The sequence below is a fragment of the Eleutherodactylus coqui genome, chromosome 10, assembly GCF_035609145.1.
Source record: "Eleutherodactylus coqui strain aEleCoq1 chromosome 10, aEleCoq1.hap1, whole genome shotgun sequence".
Taxonomy (NCBI): domain Eukaryota; kingdom Metazoa; phylum Chordata; class Amphibia; order Anura; family Eleutherodactylidae; genus Eleutherodactylus; species Eleutherodactylus coqui.
In genome coordinates this window covers 100,134,397-100,156,834 of record NC_089846.1, presented here as the reverse complement: position 1 = coordinate 100,156,834, position 22,438 = coordinate 100,134,397, and the positions used below count along the sequence as shown (strand labels likewise).

The following is a 22,438-nucleotide window of genomic DNA, read 5'->3' as shown; positions in this document are numbered from 1 at the left end:
GCATGCCAGACCTCTGCCATAGCTGTGACCGCTATGGCAGAGGATTCCTCCGTCCCCGCAGGGATGAAGAAATCTCCTGCCATAGCTGTGTCAGGGGAGCGCAATGTACTGCCTATGTTCTCGATGGGGCTGGCGCCGGCCCCATTGACAATGGCTGCTAGCGCTGCTTTTTCTTCACGCTGCGGGTGTGCAGTGAAGGGATCACAAATGAGAATGAAACCAATGAAAATCATTGGTTTCATTTTCATGTGTTTTCACTCTCACAGCGCAAAATTGTCTATCACCAGTGTGAAGCCGGCCTGAACATAACAAGCATGGCATTTGTCATGGATGTGTATAATTTTTTTTAATATTGTAATTTTAGTGATTACAATATAAACAAACTGTAATTACATTAAACTAATAAAAGTTGTCTTATCTATGTGAGGAACTATTCCTGGGCTGTGTTTTTCCCTTTTTTGGGTAATTTCCTCTATACGGTAATGTACCAGTCTAAGTATTCCTTACCGTTCTTCGATTGGTAAACAGAACACTTCATTCATTACAATGTAGGTTTAACTTTCCTATATGGGGCCTAAATCTTGAAGCTTTTGGGTGTGCCTTTGGGTAAAGTTCCAATCAAAGACTCTCTTGGGCATTCTGGACTAGACCTTGCATCACAAGATCGTTGGCCTTTAGAAGAAAGCCCCTCCAGTCTACCCTATCAAACTACCGTATATACTCAAGTATTAGCCAAACCGAGTATAAGCCGAGTCAATAAGTTTTACCACAAAAAAAACGGGAAAACTTATTGACTCGAGTATAGGCCTACGTATACTCGAGTATATACTGGGTAAAGAAAAAATGCAATACTCACCTCCCAGCTGGCGTCTGTGTCCCCGGCGCGATGATCAGCACTGTAAGTAAGCGCTGTTATTGGATCGAGCGCCAGCCAATCGCAGCCGGCGTTCAATTAAACCAATCACAGCCATTCAGTGATGTCATCCACTGAATGGCTGTGAATCATCGAGCGCCGGCTGTGATTGGCTGGCACTTGATCCAATCACAGCGCTTACCTACACAGGGGGATTTCAAAGCTGAGCAGGGACCTGGCAGTGGCGAGAATTCTCAAACAGCTTGCCACACCACCGGGAAGACCATCGCGCTGGGGACACAGACGTGAGGTGAGTATTGTGTTTGCAGGTGTATAACACATTAATTTCTCCACAAGGCGTATGGGGGGGGGGGGGGGGGAGACTATTTAGCCGCCTCATCAGGTACTAAATAAAATGCAGTATGCCGGCTCTTTAATGTAACCCACATGGGTATGGGCATAGTAACCACTCGGGAAACGGGACCCCTGAACTGCCATCTCAAACTCTGACCAAGACCGCCCCCCCCCCCCTCCCCTCCCCCCCCCTCTGCGCTTTAGGCCTACCACCTGGGTTAGTATCTGAGGAAGACCGCCACCAACCTGCATACACTAACTGGCTAGCCAGAGAATAACAGTGGAAGTGGGTAAGGGCCAACCCTCCTGCTTCCATTGGCAAGCAGAGAATTTCTCGTTTAATTCTGAGTAGAGCCCCCTCCATAATATGTTAGTTATTTTGCAGGGCGCGTTAAATGTTTATAAACCAGGATGGGAGAATTGTGGAGTACATATATCAAATTTACATGGCCTGCTAGCATCGATGGAGGGAAGTCCAGTGGGTTAACTTTCCTGCCCATCGTAAATGTGGAACCCCTTTTAATAGTAAATGCTTTACAAATCTGACTGTTAATAAATATGATATATATATTCATGCGTAGGTCTGCTATGCATTCATGAAGCCCCACCTGCTCTTCCCGCCCAGACTGCTGTTCCATTCATAAGATGGCTGAAAATGGAGGAGTATGTGACCATAGTAACATTGTCTTTATTCGGCCCAACATACTATGTACATCTAATTCAGCCGGTTTCAACCCCACCTCGATTTGAACACCCCTTGTTCCAGAGGAAGGCAAAAAAAAAAACGAGCCAACTTGGCTCATTTGGAGAAAAAAAATTCCTTCACAACTCCATAACGGCAGCCAGAGTAATCCCTGGATCCATGTTTGAAAGTTCCTAGCTGACTTCAACATCAACAGCCCCGCTGGTTATTTAATGTCTATACCCTGTAATAGCCTTCTGCTCTAGAAAGTCATCTACTTCCTCTTAATCTCCTCCTATTCGAATTTGCCATCACCACGTCCTCAGGCAGAGCGTTCCACAGTCTTACTGCTCTTACAGTAAAGAACCTCTTTCTGTGTTGGTGATGAAACCTTCTTACCTCTAAACGTAGCAGATGCCCTCTTGTTACCGTCGTGGTCCTGGGTATAAACAGATCCTGGGAGAGACCCTTGTATTGTCCCCTCATGTATTTATACATAGTTATTTGGTCGCTCCTTAACCGGCTTTTTTTCCAGGATGAATAATCCCAGTTTTGATATCCTCTCTGGGTATTCCAGTCCCTTCATTCTGTTTATTAGTTTAGTTGCCCTTCTTTAAACCCCCTCCAGCACTGTAACATCTTTCTTGAGCACCGGTGACCAGAACTGTACGCAGTATTCCATGTGAGGCCTGACTAGTGCCTTATATAGTGGAAGGATAATGTTCTTGTTCCTCGCCCCTATACCTCTTTTAATGCACCCCAAGACTTTATTAGCTTTTGCAGCAGCTTACTGGCATTGATTGCTCTAGTTAAGTCTACAGTCCACTGGTACCCCCAGGTCTTTTTCCATATCACTTTTTCCTAGCAGTACCCCATTTAGTGTATATTGGTGACATCTGTTTCTCCTGCCCATATGCATAACCTTACATTTATCAACATTGAACTTCATTTGCCATTTTTCTGCCCAAGCCCCCAGCTTATCTAGGTCCGTTTGTAGCCGCACATTGTCCTCCGTTGTATTAATTATCTTGTATAATTTTATATAGTCTCCAAATATTGATATTTTACTGTGCAGCCCCTCTATCAGGTCGTTGATAAATATATTGAACAGTATGGGGCCCAATAATGAACCCTGTGGCACCCCGCTAGTGACCATGGCCCAATCAGAGTACAAACCATTTATTACCACCTTCTACTTTCTATCTCTGAGCCAATTCTTTACCCACTTACACACGTTTTCACCCAATCCGAGCTGCCTCATTTTGTATATCGGCCTATTATGTGGCACGGTGTCAAATGCTTTAGAGAAGTCCAGATATATGAGATCAATAGACTCTCCCTGGTCCAGCCTAGAGCTTACTTCATCGTAGAAGCTGATCAGATTGGTCTGACATGATCGACCCTTCATGAACCCAGGCTGGTGAGGAGTTATACTGTAGACTTAGTACACAGCATGTACTGTATGTGCAGCGGGGGGACGCTAAGTGATGTCTATGGTCGCATGCACCTCCATATTCGGACATCTTATGGACGGAGGAAGAGTAGTCCCTATAGGATGAGGGGTGGTAATTCAGAACTACAGCACAATGGACCTCTACAATATTAATACATGCTCTGGAAATCCTAGTAGCAGCTTACTAATGTACTCTCTACTGCAAAGTGGCCAACTCCCTTTAAGCTGGGTTTCCATGCTGTAGAGATCACTTGTGGCAAAAACGCCGTCCACCTGTGGTTAGCACTGCATGGGGGCCAAATGTGGGAGGCTGTGGAAGTTGTGGTTACTGCAGCATGGAAGATGTTCCTTCTAGAATTTCCTTGCTATCATTGTTTTCACACAACCATAGTGATGGGATTGATGTTTAGAATTTGGGTCATTGTCACCATTTTGTAATTGGCATGTTAAGTCAGTTTCTTGTTTTCATATACTATTAATTGAAGTTTGTAAATCCACAATTGTGGGTTTTAAATTTTGGACGAACTAGAAGCAGTATTTTTTTTTTTTTTTTTTTTTTTTTTTTTAATTCCGTGTGAAATAGGTTTTCATGTTTCCTTTATCTCTGCAGTGCCCGTCCCTGTGTCACCTGCTCTACCTGATAACCAGAAAGGAGCATGGTAAGGAAAAGATGTTTTGTGTGGTTATGTATATGCAGTGTGCTAACCCCTTCCCCAAATATAGAGGTTTTGAGTGACTTCCCGCACTTTAAAGTATAGTTGCAGGTTGGGGATTGTCCAGGCTCAGAATCTGTGCCTGCCCATCCATCCACTGCCAGACCAGAAGCTAAATGTCTGATCTCAACTGCTTAAGCCATTAAATGGTGTGGTCAATAGCAATGGCATCTAAGCCGTTTAACAGAGGGGCTCCCTCTTACTAACATGATTGTTCCCGCTGAGCCAATGAGAGGCAGCAGTCACTCACCCATTCATAAATTCATGAATGGGTGTGTGTGAGAGAGCTGCCTCTGATTGGTCAGGCTGTGACCAATTAGAGGCAGCTCATTCAGCAGGCGGGGATTTTAAAGCCCCGGCTGCTGAATACTATAGAGAAGCAGTTCAGGAGAACTGCCGGCGGCTGTGGCTGAACTCCGGCTGCAGCGGAAAGGTGAGTATACATTTTTTTTTTTACACATTTCTGGATGAATTGCAGGGAAGGGCTTATATATTTAAGCCCTTCCCGAAAATTCATTGTGCGATCACCGGCAGCCCATTGCTTTCAATGGAGCCAGCTGTATTGCCGGCTCCATTGCATTCAATGCGCTGGACAGCTCCGGCCCGTTTCTAATGAAACGCGGCTAGGAGCAGATTTTTCGGGCTTTTTTTTTTTTTGTTTGTTTTTTTTGGGGTTTTTTTTTTGGGGCCCCGGTCACGCGATTTGCGGATGAGTATCCGTCATGCGATCCGCAAATCGCGCGAAAAAACGCCCGTGTGACTAAGGCCTGAAGCTGTATAGAGGAACGCACACAGATTGACAGCGTTTGATAACGTTAATTTAGAACCTGGAACATGAGCTGCGTTCCACAGAAGGAGCACGTAAATCATGCTTCATACATGGGGAATCCCCTCCCCATAAATGACGACAGACAGCATGGCGCTATTTACAAATTCTTTTGAGTAAGTACATGGATGTGTATTATAAATCTTGAAAAAGGAACAATGTTGAGCCGAAACGCGTTGCTAAGGATTTATTTTGAATTAATAAAATGGGAATGAAACCTTTTAGTTCAGTGGTTTTTCTGAACGGTACGAACACTCAACCCCAGGGCGTGGAGTCGTATATCTTCTCTCAAGTTCAGCCATGTGGTGGTGTTATACTTTTTTGAGCATATCTTTTACGCTTGTTTTATATCTTTTAACCTTAACAGTGAAGGCATACAGAGTCCGAAGGCTACTTGAACTGCAGAACAGAAAGGTATGAAACTCATCACGACCGCGCGACCTCCGGAGTACGCTCACTTTGTATGCTCCTCTGGTGGTGTTGCTTTTATTACAAGAATTAGAGTAGGCAGCTGCACTAACCCCACTGAACCACAGCAAGAAACGGAGCCACTGAACTGCCTGGTTATAGGACTTCTGTTACTGAAATGTTTCCCTAATCATTGATGACGTTGTGTACAAGCGGGACGGTATTTATCGCACTCGCTAATCCTTACTCTTCAGGCCGGAGTCTAGTGACCGCTTCTGCAGTTTGTCTGAACTCTACAAAGCACCCTATGTTATAACACTTAGAGCCGTGTTCCAACATTAGTACTTCTGCGACTCCATTTATCTTTTCCTCCTTCCTCTTTAAAATTTGTTCATATCTGTTTATAATTTTGCAGGGACTGATACCGTACGTCCTCGGCCTTCTATCTGTATATAAAGTTTTCTGTCCAGAGTTGGTTTCCCTTACTTTACCCGGCAAAATAAAGGCAAGTTATCGCTAAAATTACAGTGGCTTTAATATTGTTTAAATTGGTGTTTTCTCTTTTTGATCAATTTACCTAATCAGCCATGACATTTATATCACATACCTAATATTGTGTAGCCCTCCGTGTATCCCCAGAACACCTCCCTCATTGAGACATGAACTCAACAAGACCACTGAAGGCTAGGCGTCCTAGCAGTAGATTCTTTAAAGGGGTTGTCCCGCAAAAGCAAGGGAAGTTATACACTTCTGTATGGCCATATAAATGCACTTTGTAATACACATCGTGCATTAAATATTGGCCATACAGAAGTTATATACTTACCCCCCTCCCCGGTGTTGGTGTCCCCGTCTCCATGGCATCGACCGAAGTTGCCTTCTGCCTCGATTAGACGTGCTTGCGCAGTCTGCTCTTCTGTCCCGTTGAATGGGGCCGCACAGCTGCGCATGCGCAGACCACCTGTGTGGCGTGAATTTGGAGGCCACGTTAACACCTTGAAGTACTTTTTTTTTCATGTTTTTCGTACCATTCCTAGACAACTTGGCAGTGCGGTATGGCGCATTATCCTTCTGAAAGAGGTTCCTGCTATTGGGGAATAATAGTGCTACCATGTAGGGGTGTACTTGGTCTGGAATGTTTAGCTAGTATATGTCAAAATGATATCCCATGAATGCCAGCACCTAAGGTTTCCCAGCAAAACCTTGCCCAGAACTCCACACTACCTCTGTTGGCTTGTTTTTATCCCATAGAGCATCCGGATGTCATCTCTTTCCCCAGGTAAGTAATGCAGATCCACCTGGCTAACCTCATGATGCAAAAGAAAACCTGAGTCGGTAGACCACACCACCTTCCATTGCTTCATCTGATACTCATGCCTATGGTAGGCACTTGTAGCAATGGATAGGAATCGTCACTTTCCCTCCAAAGTATATCATGCACTATGATATGCACTGTTATGACTTGTTTCTGACTAGATAAACCCTTAACTTCTGCCTATGATTAAAACCTGTAGTCCAAAGCAGTTCCAAGTGGTTATAAATAAATAAAAATTTAAAAAGCCGTACTCTGCTAGTCTGGTCTCCCACCGTTCCCATTTTGCCAGTGCCTGGTAGATCACTGCTCTTAATTCCATCATAGTAACCTAGTATGTAAGGCCGAATGAAGACAACGTCCATCTAGTTCAGCCTGTTTATCCTCCTATGTTGTTGATCCAAAAGAAGGCAAAAACCCCAAGAGGGCTCTTAATTATGATGTCCCAGGTGAGGCGATTGGCTACAGTGGTCCATGTTTGTTATATCCCTGTTACAGTGGAGGATCAGACACCAATGGAATGGAAGTGGCATGAGGAAGAGCGATTTGTACTTGTTTTAATACCATTGCATGAACATGCTTTGGAGTATTTTATTTGGTGTGTTTTCATGTCTGGATAACTTTGTTTTTCAGCAGTTTGTAGTATAGTAGCTTTTCTGTGGTATCGGACCAGGCGGGCTAGCCTTGGCTCAACACACATCAGTGAGCCTTGGGCACCTAAGAGTCTGTCACCGATTCACCTTCTTCGAACTTCCACTGTATATTGGAAACGCCCTGCAAGAGCTGTCATTTTGAAGAGGCTTTGACCCCCCCCCCCCCCCCAACCATCACAATTTGGCCCATGCGAAAGTTACTCCAATTTTTACGCCAAGTTTATTTATTTTTTCTTGCTTCCAACCTCCCCTTCCAGAACCGGCTGTTCCATTGATGCCTGATATATCCCACCTCTTGGCAGGTGTTATTGTCGTATCCTTTTATCTGTCACTGGTTTTAATGTTGGGGCTTATTGGTGTATAAAGTTGAATAAAGCGATATTCTAAAATTATAAAGTTCCAACAAGAAACTCTAGTAGTAAATCTTAAAGTGACTTAAATCTTGGCCGTTTGCAGATCTACTTCAGGGATTCTAAACAGCTGTTTACCTCAGAGCTGAAGGCTATCGCAAGGAATAACTCGGGGGATCCTCTTGGAGATTCTAGGCTGTCTCTCGGAGAAAGAAAGACACCAACATCACGATCTCTCAAAAGGGTGAGTTTAGGAGTGGGTTTTTTTTTTTTTTATGATTGATTTTGTTTGCTTTTCTTTACCATTTTTTCCTTCTAAATGGAAAACTGCTGACACTCCTTCAACATGTTGTGACCCTATTTTAGTCTGCATTGTTTTATCTCCACTGTCTTGCCATCTTGGACATGTCTTCCCTTTACAGGAGTAAGACCTAGAGTGCTTTGTGTAATTGTGGAAAACCCACAGCCGTACTGCTCTCAGCTTTGATCTGATGTGGCATGTAACCATTCTGTTGTATGTTCCGTCGGCGCACATCCAGGTACTCCGGGAGAGGAGATGTTCTTTTCAATACAGCACCCGCTAACACATTTCGATGCTGACCAAATGGCTCCTTCAGGCCTGCTGTATTGAAAACGAAGCTTCTACTTCTCCCTGGATATGAGGACGGAGCTCCTTTGCCATCTCTCTGAACTTTACAGGGGCCGCCATATTGTATATTTTAGGCCTCAAGCTCGACTGTATTACACATGTGGATCTTATAGTGCCTGTAGCCCGTAATTGTGCCTTATGGGCCTCTGATTTTATATGGAGGTGCACACACAGGTGTTTGTTTTTCCCTTTCAGATTCCATTTGCACACATTTGCTTAATTTTTTATTTTTTATTTTCCATGTTCCATCACATACCATATTACTGCGATATTCTCCAGAAGGGAGATGATTGCTGCCTAAGGGGATGTACAGATGATTACATTCAAGGGTTCACTTTCTCTGCACTGTTACTCAATGTGCTCGGTAAAACCCGTAAATGGCACAACTGTTTGTGTAGTAGTTCAGTTAGATTGTGTTTGACATGGATAACAGTCAGACCACGTTTTATAGCATTAAAGGGGTTGTCTCGCGAAAGCAAGTGGGGTTAAGCACTTCTGTATGGCCATATTAATGCACTTTGTAATATACATCGTGCATTAAATATGAGCCATACAGAAGTTATTCACTTACCTTCCCTGCACTGGCGTCCTCGTCTCCATGGCTCCGTCTAACTTCAGCGTCTAATCGCCCGATTAGACGCGCTTGCGTAGAAGGGTCTTCTGCCCTCGGCTCGGTCTGGCACGAGCGGTATTCTGGCTCCGCCCATTTTACGCGTCATCGCGTAGCTCCGCCCCGTCACATGTGCCGATTCCAGCCAATCAGGAGGCTGGAATCGGCACACGTGATGGGGCGGAGCTACGCGATGATGCGTAGAAGGGGCGGAGCCAGAACGCCTCTGCTGCCGGACAGACCCGAAGGCAGAAGACCCTTCTGCGCAAGCGCGTCTAATCGGGCGATTAGATGCTGAAGTTACACGGAGACGGGGACGCCAGCGCAGGGAAGGTAAGTGAATAACTTCTGTATGGCTCATATTTAATGCACGATGTATATTACAAAGTGCATTAATATGGCCATACAGAAGTGCTGAACCCCACTTGCTTTCGCGAGACAACCCCTTTAAGTAAATATGGACATCCAAGTAAGATCGGAGGAGGAGGAGGAGATTCAAAGGATACTTTTTTGTTTTCTTGCCATTGATCTGTATAGATACACATATATGGAAGGGGCTGCTCTGGTAGATGTAATGATATATGGCGGTATGTGCAATACCGAAGTGGAGTACCAAAAAAAACTGTTCTTTCAACCTGTACGGATGTGCAGAGAATAATTCTGGAAATTTTGAAGCCGCTCTTACAACTTAACCCTTGCAGACCAATGGCAGGGAGCTTCAGGTAGCTGGACATGGAGGATTGTTGCAGGGAGCACTTCCAAAGCAAAGTAATTCCGGGTATTACACCACGCAGAAAAATATCCTCCGTCTCTGCTGTGCAGCTTAAAGTTGTGTTTGAGGTATAATATCTTACCTCTGATGGCAAATGCAGGGAAGCTGAAGTGCAACTTTTTGAGGTGTTATAAACTATAAGGCTGCGTTCACATGTAGCTGATTTGTGGTGGATTTTCTCCAGCTGAAAAATCTGCAGCAGATCCGCACCTTTTTGGTATGCATCCACTGCAGATTTTGCCTATCCAATTGAAATGGTAGAATCGGCAGATTTACACCTAAGGGCGCCCACCCACTGGCGTTTTTTTTCCCTGCGCGATCGCGATTTTAACATTACAAGTCCCATAGACCCCCTGCAGAGAAAAAAATGCTGCGAATTTCACAGGGAAAAAAAAACGCCAGTGGGTGGGCGCCCTAATGGTGCAGATTTCTGGCGAATCGGCTGCGTATAAACGTACCCCAAGCATGGTTTCCCATGACTGTATTGTCACATTTATGCTCACATTTGCCCTTTGTATGTACAGCCCATTTTACACGTTCTGTCCTGCACTGGCTTTCTAGTTTCTACTTTACTTTTTTTTTTTTTTTAACTTCCTCCTTATATCTCCTAGCAACGCAAGGAAAAAGTTGCACATCAGCAATATAATTGTGTATGCACTGCATTCCGTACACATCCATAAAGAACAATTGGGTTCTTGCGTGCAGAATACATGGAAAAATATAACCTGGGTTTTCTTTTACGTGCCCCCCCCCCCCCTCCCCCCCCAAAAGAGAAGGGGGAAAAAAAACTACAGCCTTGGGTGTGAAGAAAGCCTTACAGGGGTTTTGATGATCCGGTATATGAGGGTCATACTGTTGGGATCTCCAGGATCGTTAGAATGAAGGGTCCCCAGTGCTGTACTACTGCCGTTCACTACCAGCTTCTGGTCAGGTGATTGGCGGAGGTCTCGTTGGTCAGCAACATAAACTTATGGTATATTATATTTGCGTTCCCCCTTCTGTCATTCGGCTTCCGTTTACGGCTGTTTTCCTTGCAGCAGGTTTTGACCTACTAAATGATGGTGTTATTAATAACTTCTATATATTTTTTTTCTTCACAGAAGTGGAACAGTAATCCCTACATACCCATGACTAGTTCTACTGTTTGGAAGAGCGATTCCGACAGTCTTGTGTCCAATAATAGGACTTGCCCGATGGAGAAAGTTCAGACTTTTGCCCAGCTTCTGGAGAACATCCTGGAGCTTCAGGTACTGACTTTTATTTCACGGTCCCTCATCTTGCCAGTCAGTTCTACTACTTCGGAATTCTCTTCCAGGGAGCCTATAGAATCCATATAATGGCTTGAATATACGTCCATCTATTGGACTAACATTTCTAATAACCTCTGTTCACTCCACTCTACATTATGTTGTCACATCCCCAATTAAAACGTCGTCCTCCACAATCCACATCCGAGTCAAGGTGGTCGGAATAAGGGAAATTGATGCTTTGTGAGGGTGCCTTGTGGAAAGCAATAGTTGCAGGTCCATGATTTAGACTGTCGTTTGATTGTGTACTTGGCTAGTTAAACCCTTTCATGACCAAGAGTCGATGCTTCGGTGACTTTTTGTGCAGTTCTGGTATGCACGGCTTTAAATGATATCTTTGCAACTGCTTCACTTGCAGTTACATCACAAAGGCCTGAAAAGTGCAGTTAAAATAGAACAATCACTGAATATTATAGGGAAAAAAATTATAATAGAACTTTTCCCTTTTTTTTTTTTTCCTTGGTGACCAGAAGACCCAAAAAGTAAAAAATAGCATTTTGTTCCACTTCGTCAATTTGTCTGCCATTTTAGTTTACATACTGAGGAAAGGCACCCCAGAATTGGGCTGCATGCACATGGCAGAGCTGGATTCTGCATGTGGAATCCAGCCCTGGCAGCAGTGGCGGACGTGCAGAGCTGCTTTCTTGATCTTCCTCTGTACTGTGGATGGTCTGCATGGCTCGCTGTCGGACATGCGCTGTACAGATTTTATTTTTTAAACTCCTGCTTTTCCTGCGGCCTGTCTGCAATGTCAATTGTGGACAGGGTGCAGATCAGGCGGTTTCCATTGACTTCAATGGAAGCTGTCCGTTGCTACACCACGGGTAAATGCAGCATGCTGCGTTTTTTGTTTTTTTTGCTTTGTTTCTTTTCCCTTCAATCCGTCACCAGAAGCCACAATTGGCTTCCACTCGTGTGCATGAAGAATTCCTTTTCCATAGCATGCTATGGGTGGTATTTGCTGCGGAATCTAGAGGTGGGCGCCTGCTCTGGATTCCGCAATTCAAATCCTCCCATGTGCATTCACCCTTTAATATGACAAACACGCCTGCTTAAGAAGATGCCAGAATGGAATTTGTAACCCATTGCAAGGCCGTTTTATAGTGCCCAGAAGTAGAGGCACACTGTAATTCTACTTTTAAGTGTCATTTTTATATAGGCCATTACATGCCACTATGCTGTATTTGCAAGGCCAAAAATGACAGCATCAACAAAGAAACCTGATGATTTATGTACAGGAATGCTAGGCACGGGTGCTGGCATATACAGTGGTAGGAGGGTTCTGGCTCCAGGCCAGGTTTGGGGCAGATGATTCCCTCCTTGGGCAGTACCTGACCATTCTAGGTGTAATCTGGTTGGACTAATGTTATACAATTAAGTTGTTCTGTTGGGGTACTTGGGAGAAAATATTTAGGAAGACATTCTGGCAATCCTTTTAGAAAAAAATAAGAAAGTGACAGCCCGCAGTTGGGTCTCCATCAGGCTTGGTTTAACAAACAACTGAGGACTAATTAAAAAAAAAAAAAAATTTTTATATATATATAATTTTTATTTATTTTTTCTGCCTACTGGCTCTTTTCTTTTAGCAACTGTCTTTTGGAGAGGTTACCTACCAGTTGTATCCTACATCTTCTCACTTTATCATGTTGTAATGGAAAGTGTTAGGCTAAGTTGACATCGGCACTAATTCCGTTTTACCACTACATTATGGGACGGTTTCTTCTGCCATGATGCGATGCCACACCGCCTACAAGCGTGCAGCATCATTTTGTTGATAATCTGCCCAGCACTAAAGTCAAGCTTACAATAGCGCTGCCCTCCTTCTCTTCTCACTGCTGCTTCTCCTGCCCTCCTTCTCTTCTCACTGCTGCTTCTCCTGCCCTCCTTCTCTTCTCACTGCTGCTTCTCCTGCCCCTCCTTCTCTTCTCACTGCTGCTTCTCCTGCCCCTCCTTCTCTTCTCACTGCTGCTTCTCCTGCCCCTCCTTCTCTTCTCACTGCTGCTTCTCCTGCCCCTCCTTCTCTTCTCACTGCTGCTTCTCCTGCCCCTCCTTCTCTTCTCACTGCTGCTTCTCCTGCCCCTCCTTCTCTTCTCACTGCTGCTTCTCCTGACCTCCTCTCCTATCTCTAGAACCAGATAGAAGATCCTTGCTCTGCTGCTGTCATCCTCAACTCCATTTTTGTTGCCAGAAAAAGCCTAATGGCCGCTGCTTCCGACCTTCACTATCATGCCGCTACGCTCCACCGAACAGGAACGCTGTGAACTGTGTATGCCATGGAGCATGCACAGCTCACAGCTAGCTTGGCTCCTGTATAAGGGGGCTGTCCACTGTCCCTAACCTATAATGTCCCTTGTTCGGCCATACAGCACCAGTGTATGTGTTGTGCAGCGACGCCATACACTGATGCTAATAGCCCCCAGTTCCTACATGTACTACTATATAACACTTACTATGCTATTAAACAGCTACAAAAACAATCCTCTTAAAGAGACATTCATTTTTAAAGAGATGACTCTTGATAGGGTAATAAAATTCTGCGTATTTACTACATTTTCTCAGTCTACAAATCAGTATTGTACACATTGCTTGTTAAATGATTATTTTAACAATTTTTACTTCTCTTCATTGTCTTCAGCTTCCCGCTCAGATGGGTTCTGCAATACAGAATCCTTTACTGTTGAATTATATTAACTGTATTGGTGAGGATGACGCTCTACTGCGATTGAACAACTGGTTGGCCTTTACACTTCAAGAAGGTACCACAAGAATTGACTTGATCATCCCTTATAACAAGAGGCACGCATCGGCCTTTATACATTTCTGGACATAAGCAGAAAATATGTAACCTTTTTTCTTTCCCCCTTCTAAAGTACCGGAAGTCCTATTTTTTTTGCGCTCTTTTTGAATTGACCATTTCTATTAATCCTGACTCCCAGGCTCTGATCACATCTGCATTTGGGTTTCCATTTTTCCTGTTTGATCGTGTGAGAATAGAATCCCTGCAGGAAACTGATCCTAAGACAGATCTGTGCCGGAGGCCTGAACAGAGCCTAAACCCCCAATTTACAGAAAATTCTGTTTGGTATATTTGACTAGCGTGTTAGTCAGTCTTGTCGTTATGTCATAGGTCACATGAACCGTTACTCTGTAGTTTTCATATTAAGTGGTATTTTACCTCTTCTACAACAGTACCCTTACAGAGGGACCCCTGGCCCTTAGGGACAGCAAACCTGGATAAAGAGACTTTTTCCTCCAGTGGTTTTCCTGTCCCGTAGAGGGAGGATCTGATTGCTGATCAGCAGAGATCCTGAGTGGTGGGTCCCCAGCAATCAACGATTGACTTATTCCGAAAATGGGTCATCAATATGATTTGCCCAGAAAACCCCTTTTATGTTGAGTTCCTCTTCAGGAGTAAATCTGTAGTAAGTAATCTCAGTCGTACTGAAGCAGTTTTGAGGATCTTCCTTCCCTTCCCTTCCCTTCCTCTCAAAGGTCACTCACTACAGTAGTAGCCGCCTCCTGGACTGAATATAGAGAAGCCACCATTGGTCACATTTGTAATGCAGTTTAGTCTTCTCCTTCCACTTTAATCACCACTATCAGCTAGATGTTTCTCTCGGATCTTTCTCTCTCTCATTTAGACATCTTCAGGCAGTGCCTCCTTCACAGAGCTCTCTCATGGTACTGTTGTGGGAGAGGAGGAAACATTATTACGAACTGGTAACTTGACTCTCCTAGTTCCGCAACTGAAAACTGACGTTTGCCAAAACTTCGGCTTTGGGAGTCGTCGTCTCTTTACCCTCCTCCCCCCCCCCCCCCCCCTAAAAAACAAAAAAATGTACCCCCCAACCCCCTTCCTTCTCCCTCTGCTTTCACCAGTCATGTGATTTCGGGTTGGTTTACGGTCTGTCCTAACAGTCGCCCTGCCTGAGGCTGCTCTCTTGAAACTCCACGCTAAACGCTGTAAAACGCTCCCTTTGATTTAAATGGGGAATCGCAAATAGTGTTCTAACACCCCAAATCGCTGTCTGCTCTAGTTTCGGGTTTTTTAGCGCTTTTTAACACCCATCACAATGATGAGGTGCATTAAAAAAATGCTGTTGAACGCTGTACAATGCGTTTTGAAAACGCCGCTCAAAATCACGGTAAAGTGCCACATGTTCAAACTTGACATTTGGTTAATGCCTCTGAGCGCAGCCCTAGTCTTGGTAATTTACTAGAAAAAAATGGATTTAAAAACCCTGCATTTCCGGTCTGCAAAACTGATTTTTAAAGTGTAAGTTTCCCCAATGCCTTTTTTTTTAAATGACACTTGACGGAATCTGTCCCCATCGCTCTGAAGCCTTCTCCGAGTGCAGCATAAGATATTGCCAGACATGCTGATCAGAGCGATATGTCTGCTATACGTATATGTGCAGTAGTTTGGTGGAAACTAGCATTTTATTAGTAGCAGCCACACATAGAGGACTAGTCCTGGATGTTTATAAGCTTCGAATAGCCTAGCCCCACTCTCCAGCCATTGATTGACATCCGTCTCCCTATTACTATTAATAGGGAGACCACTACAATTGGATGACGGGTGGGCAGTTCTAATTGGAGCTCATGAATCTCGAGAATTATTCCTTTGTCTTACTGCTACCAATACAATGCAAGTTTCTCCCAAACTACTGGACATGTACATGCGGTACATATCTCTGTAGTCGACTTGCCTGTGCCCATCTTGTGCTGTCCTCGGATAGGGTAGCAAAATAATGGTAGCGGATGCTCTTTAAATTTTAAGTTCATTACACCCTCTTTCCAAATTGCTTTGATGGAAGACTTCTGTTTTGTCAGAATGCTCCTGGTCCTCCGGACAGAAACGTAACGAGCAGGAAGTGGAAGCCTTCTTAAACACCATTGTACGCACACAGGAATTTCTTCAAGTAAGTCTCCATCTTAATGTTATTATATGATGGCATATGGGTGTTATAGCACAAAGCATATGTAATCTGGAGATGTAGTAAGGTGTGGAGACTTGTCTATACAAAAGTTCACAAACTAGTAGCACTAGCTTAGAGGTGGTCTCGCAGCTCAAGCGCATTATTATAGCATCATACAGGGCTGACAGATCTGCACTCCCCGAAAGAGGAGACTGTCCAGCATGCCTAGTAGTTGCTCCAAGTTTATAAATTTGGCAACACTTGCACCATTTTTACTGCTTGTTACATTGATGCATTCTATGGCACAATTGATAACCCACCCGTGCTGCATTAAACTTGCGTGACGAAACACTTGAAGATCGAAATGTAATCTAAATTGGAGCTTTTTTCTTTTTCCATTAGGAAGGACTTTCAGGTACTGAAGGTTTTCTACATAAATGTCTCCCACACTGGAACGGGAATCATCACCTGCAGATATTGCAATTGATTAGTTGGATTCCACTTCACAACTTTTCAGGTGAGCAAAAGATACCGATGCGTCCACCTTCAGCTTGGTTTGCTTACATTTCATCAAGGACTCCATTTCTCAGGAATAAAAATTGAGTAATTCCCTGACCAATAAAAGAAGAATCATTAAAGGGGTTGTCCCGCGCCGAAACGTTTTTTTTTTCTTTGCATACGAGGGGTTCAGCGCAGGACAAACCCAAGGGATGTGTTGAAATTTTAAAAAAAAATTTTACTTACCCGAATCCCCTGTCTGCAACTTCTTCCTTCTTTTCCTCCAAGATGGCCGCCGGGATCTTCTCCCATGGTGCACCGTGGGCTCTGTGCGGTCCATTGACGATTCCAGCCTCCTGATTGGCTGGAATCGGTACACGTGATGGGGCGGAGCTACGCGATGACGCGTACAAGGGGCGGAGCCAGAACACCGCTCGTGCCCGGACCGACCAGAAGGGAGAAGACCCTTCTGCGCAAGTGCAAGTGTGTCTAATCGAGCGAAATTAGATGGCACCATGGAGACGGGGACGCCAGCGCAGAAAAGGTGAGTATATAACTTCTGTATGGCTCATATTTAATGCACGATGTATATTACAAAGTGCATTAATATGGCCATACAGAAGTGTATAACCCCACTTGCTGCCGCGGGACAACCCCTTTAATTGTTTTATTTTGTAGCATGAAAGCCTACAGCCAATGGATGGCATCTGTGCAGAAAGAAAAGTGCACATTTAAATATGGCGTGGTCTGTGGCTTTTTTGTCTTCTTCCTAAACATGAAGTCTGTTACCTTTTACCAGTCATCTCAGAATATGTCCAGTCAAGAGGAAAGGGAGTGCATGTCTGTGCACTTAACAATACATTACAGCGTGTGCTCATCTCTTACATGAAACTTCCCATCTCGTCTCTTCATAGCCAAGATGGGAATCAGCAGCTTTAGTTAGGGGCCACTATCTACGAGAACTGAGCGCTTCAGTATAGCGAACTGTTTGCGTATTTCGCATTAAAGTGAATGGAAGGGACTCTTTTCTTTACATGGACTTACAGAAGCAGTGTAGTGTGCTGTGCCTCACTTCTCTTGTACTTCTCATTCACTTGAGTAAGACCTACACAAACGGGGCTGTGCTGAAGCGCTCGCCTGCTTCCAAAAGGTGAGAAAAACCCAGCCCCGTTTCCAAACTCCGTACTGAAAAGTGAAGTATGGAGTGGAAACGTCCTCAATCGCCGGCCGAGGGAAAAGTTTAAATGTCAGCTGGAACATTGATCCTTACAGTTTTCTGGGATTCTCCAGGGTGTCCAGTACTGGGACATGATCAGGAAAAAGGTTCAACAGTCCTTGTTAGTGAGATGCTCACTGAGGAGCTAAAGCCTAAAACTCAAACAAGGACAGAGGACTACTATACAAGTGTTGTATGACTCTGCACAGCACTGCCCATACTGTCGAAGCATCCTACCTTTGGTCCTGACTTTGCCCCATTGGACTATCACCTGTTTGGCACATCTGAGTGAAGACAGCAGTGCATTCGTGGCTCTCTGCTCAGCCTAAAACATTTTTACCCCCCAAGGACCAGGCTGTTATGTACCTTACCTTAAGGACCAGACACTTTTTCTCTTTTTAAGGATTTTATCCATGTGGTGGTTTAACTGCCCCATTTTTAATTTTAATTTTTTTTCAGCTACCAAAATTATTTTTGCTGCTTCTCTCCCCTTCCCCCCCCCCCCCCAATGACACATAGGGCTATTATTTTTTGTCTTTCACTGCCTTTTTTTTAAAGTCCCCCCCCCCCCCCCTTTCTTTTTAAATAGTATATTTACGCTAAAATAAAGTAAAGAAATGGGTTCCTTTTTTTGTTTTGGAAGTTTTTGATATATAATATGTATGGTTTTGGATTACAGGGCGCATATGACAACAGTTTTTGGTTGCGTCGGCTTAGGGTTATTTTCTTTTATTATATATAGATATATAATATTTTTTTTTTTTTATTCTGTAATTTTGTTTTTACTTTATGTAATTTTTTTTTTTTATCATGTATGCATCCCATGATGTCATAAGACCTCTGAGGAACATTCACATGTGTTTCTCCTTTTTTTTTATTTGACACTCCTACTGTAGCTGGGACATCCATAGGAGCCTCAGTTACAGGGAAAAACATCCCCAGTAGGGACATTAGTCACTGGCAGAGCTGGTCAGAGTCTAGTACGACCCTGTAGCTCTGCTGTAGCAGGGGATCCCGGCGGTCACATGACCACTGGCTCATGTAGTGGAAGTTATACTAGTACATAGCACTCGTGCCTTCTCCTCCGGGTAATCAGCTGTGATCAACGGTTGACAAACCGACATGCTTCTTATTTATTGCAGAAGCAGGAGGCTTTAACATCCTCCCCCACCCATCCACCCACCGTATTTTTACTATCTGCTGAGTTTAAAGCCCAGGACCAAGCGTCGTAAATTTACTGTGCTTGGTCCTTAATGGGTTAATGAAAAAATACAAAAGCTTGTTAACACGTGGACAAAGTGTATTGAAAAGCTGGGAGCTCGTCAAAAATTATATTTTGTCTTTTTTTGAAAGTTCATTTAAAATTGTCTGGCTGTGGAGTGTGACTCCCTCATATGTATAATTTTATATTAGGATCTTGTGTGTATAAAATTTTTTATTTTTTTTTTTCACCTCCAGACATTAAAGATCTTCTGTTTGAAACTCTTAGTGAGCTGTTCATCTCATCATCTTCAAGCTTTCTGGTAAGTTTACTTGTACATTTTTTTTTTCCTTTTAATTCGATATGTAACAGAGTTACATTTATCACCTTAAAGGGGTTGTCCCGCGGCAGCAAGTGGGGTTATACACTTCTGTATGGCCATATTAATGCACTTTGTAATGTACATTGTGCATTAATTATGAGCCATACAGAAGTTTTTCACTTACCTGTTCCGTTGCTGGCGTCCCCGTCTCCATGGTGCCGTCTAATCTTCAGTGTCTAATCGCCCGATTAGACGCGCTTGCGCAGTCCTGTCTTCTGAATGGGGCCGCTCGTGCCAGAGAGCGGCTCCTCGTAGCTCCGCCTCGTCACGTGTGCCGATTCCAGCCAATCAGGAGGCTGGAATCGGCAATGGACCGCACAGAAGACCTGCGGTCCACCGAGGGTGAAGATCCTGGCGGCCATCTTCACAAGGTAAGTAAGAAGTCACCGGAGCGCGGGGATTCGGGTAAGTACTACCCGTTTTCTTTTTCTTTTTTTTTATCCCTGCATCTGGTTTGTCTCGCGCTGAACCGGGGGGGGGGGGGGGCTATTGAAAAAAAAAAAACCCATTTCGGCGCGGGACAACCCCTTTAACAGCCACTATTCCATTTTTCGTTCGTTCTTGTTCCAAGAGCTGTACCCGTGTGTGATGACCCTTTTAAATGGTATCCTTTAATTTACCATATAATGTCATGGAAAAAGCTTCAAAAAGTTTGTGCTTTAGCTGAAAAAAAAAAAGCGTAGGTTTTTTTTTGTTTGTTTTTTTTTAATACATCATTCACTGTTCATGTTAATCCCATAATTCGGACTCTTACAGGTGTGTCAATACACTAATATATTAGATTTGTTAAATGTTTCTCTGTTAATACCGGTACTAAGCCTGACAACGGTGAAGGCAGAGCGACCAGCGAAAGCACGAATTACGGCTGTGTGTGTTCAGGTCTAGAAACTTCCTGACATGTGACATGTATTTAGTACGGCTGCTTTCTGCAGTAATATGAATGTTTTTGTTCAGATGTAAAGTTTGTAGACGTTTATGTGGTCCGACCCCAGTTGGAGAGAGGATGAGCGGCACAGTGAGTATCTCATCCATTCTCCACAGCATCTCACCTGTGTGGGTTCCGTGTATCTATAGACTTTTTCTCGTTGTATGTTTTTTGACTGTTGAGTGTTTAGAATGGATATATCTGTGGTTGTTTGGTTTTCATTAGAGATGAGCGAACGTACTCGGATAGGCACTACTCGTCCGAGTAATGTGCCTTATCCGAGTACCGCTGTGTTCGTGCTCAAAGATACGGGGCGCTCCGCTGCTGACAGGTGAGTCGCAGCAGGGAGCGGGGCAGAGCGGCCGGGAGAGAAGGAGAGAAAGATCTCCCCTCCGTTCTTCCCCGCTCTCCCCTGCAGCTCCCCGCTCCGCAGCGCGTCCCGAATCTTTGAGCACGAACACAGCGGTACTCGGATAAGGCACATTACTCGGACGAGTAGTGCCTATCCGAGTACGTTCGCTCATCTCTAGTTTTCATCCATGAGTGTGATGTCTGTTGTGGTACAATTTGTGCATATTTTCTAGAATGTCTGTGGAGTGTATGTAGTTTGGGATATGAGTGTCTGATAGTTGGTGCTGGTCTACAAGCTCTTGGTGGATTAGATTTGCTATTTGAATGTCTGTTAGTAATCTGTCTGCACCAAGACTTGGAAATCGAGGTGACGTGTTGTATAGTTTCTGCCACGATGTGGCACTTTCTGCCCCCATCTTAGTAATGTGGTGTTTTAGGATGTGTGTTTGGGTTTATGAATTGATGCTGTATGGCACTCATGAGCCCCTCTGTTTCTGCAGAGGTGAGCCCGACCCATCCAGCAGTTTGATTATAGTTTTGTCAACATGATCCTGACTAAGGTCAAAAGCATGCCTACCATGGAGCTCCTTCTTGGCCCATGATTGCTTAATTGTGTCAGTGTGTTGGGCAATGCCTAGATTGCTAGACTGTAAGGCCTCCCTCACACAGACGTTTGGCAAAGCACCATGATTTACTTTAGTTTTCGCCCGCAGCGTCTGCATTATTGATAAGGTGTGCTAAAAGCCTAAAAATAGGACCAACTCCACTCGAAAATCGCGGCACTGACCGTTATGGTACTTGTAAATCTGCGCTTGCAATGTGTTTTATGAAGAAAAAGGCATCACTGCAGATCAATGCAAATGGCATGATCATTCAATAGTAATAGGAAAACCAGTATCTCGTGACAATCGCATTCACATGTGAGCGCAATGCAGATTTTTTTTTTTTTTTTATTTTTTTTTTAACAAGCGAAAAATCGCTCCTATAAATTAACCCATTGAAATCAATGTGTTCTCCCATTCGGGGGTTCCAGGAAGAGAAAACCTTTCTTGCCTCCTAAGAAAGCTCCCACAGCTATAGAAGGAAAACATGGAGGAAGTGATGTTTCCCAAAGGGAAAGTCTGGTATTTCCTTCTCAATCCCAGCCGGCCTTAACATAAGCAATGACACCAGATTGGTGGTAGGGAGGCTACGTCAACTTCCAGCAGAATGGCTCACAATCGCCTCAGATCCTAAGAACCATCACAGAAGGATACAAAATAAAATATGCCTCTCCTTCCCCTCAGATGTGTCCTAGCTACTGCCACCCGCTGGGCATGGAGTTGGCGCGGCTCCCAACGCTGCTTAATGCTCAACCCGCACCTCTTGTGACGTACGTCAGACGTCGAATAGGATATTGTGATGCTGAAACGGAATGTCGGATACATACTCGGCGCAATCGTGTTAATGCTGAACCGCTCAATCTGCTGCTATAGAGGTCTTATGTTTATATGTAGCTGCAGTACACGGTGGTCACAATATCCCTAGATCAGTAGTGGTGATAAAGGGTTTAAGCTGCTGTCCCTTCAGTGCATTGTTCTCCACTCAAGGATAAAATCACCCCCCCCCCCCCCAATTACTGGGAAATACAGTACAACGATAAATAATGTGTTCATATATTTTTCTTTAGCAGCTCACCATTATTTCTCTCCTAGATTGATGCGCTGAAGTCTATGAAAGCACTTTTGCAAAACTGGTTGGTGAAACACACTGTCTATCCAGAGCTCAGAAGTTCAGACAAGTAAGAAATATCCACCTCTCCCCCGTCCTCTATCAATTGATGTCTGGCATAATGTGTGTGTGTTTTCTGCATTTGTTGTAGATTGTAAAGCGCAAAAAAAAAAAAAAAGTTTTAGACAATATAAAATAGGATGAAAATATTTCATACTTATTGAAACTTCCCTGGTGCACTAAATATGTGGAGGGTTTTATTTCAAGTGTATTTGGATAGTCGCAGCGTCCTCC

General features: G+C 44.0%; 1 protein-coding gene across 6 annotated transcripts in view; it reads left to right on the top strand.

Annotated features, from left to right (window-relative positions):
- The window catches only part of CENPI (centromere protein I), a 50,197-nt gene that overhangs the window by 17,860 nt on the left and 9,899 nt on the right, over positions 1-22,438 (top strand). For all 6 annotated transcript variants that reach the window (XM_066581635.1, XM_066581632.1, XM_066581636.1 and 3 more), the window contains 10 exons: positions 3,953-4,001; positions 5,249-5,295; positions 5,705-5,794; positions 7,711-7,848; positions 10,736-10,882; positions 13,578-13,698; positions 15,776-15,864; positions 16,264-16,378; positions 19,034-19,098; positions 22,129-22,214. In XM_066581635.1, coding sequence (XP_066437732.1) covers positions 3,953-4,001; positions 5,249-5,295; positions 5,705-5,794; positions 7,711-7,848; positions 10,736-10,882; positions 13,578-13,698; positions 15,776-15,864; positions 16,264-16,378; positions 19,034-19,098; positions 22,129-22,214 — 947 coding nt within the window. The remainder of the gene's footprint in view (positions 1-3,952; positions 4,002-5,248; positions 5,296-5,704; positions 5,795-7,710; positions 7,849-10,735; positions 10,883-13,577; positions 13,699-15,775; positions 15,865-16,263; positions 16,379-19,033; positions 19,099-22,128; positions 22,215-22,438) is intronic.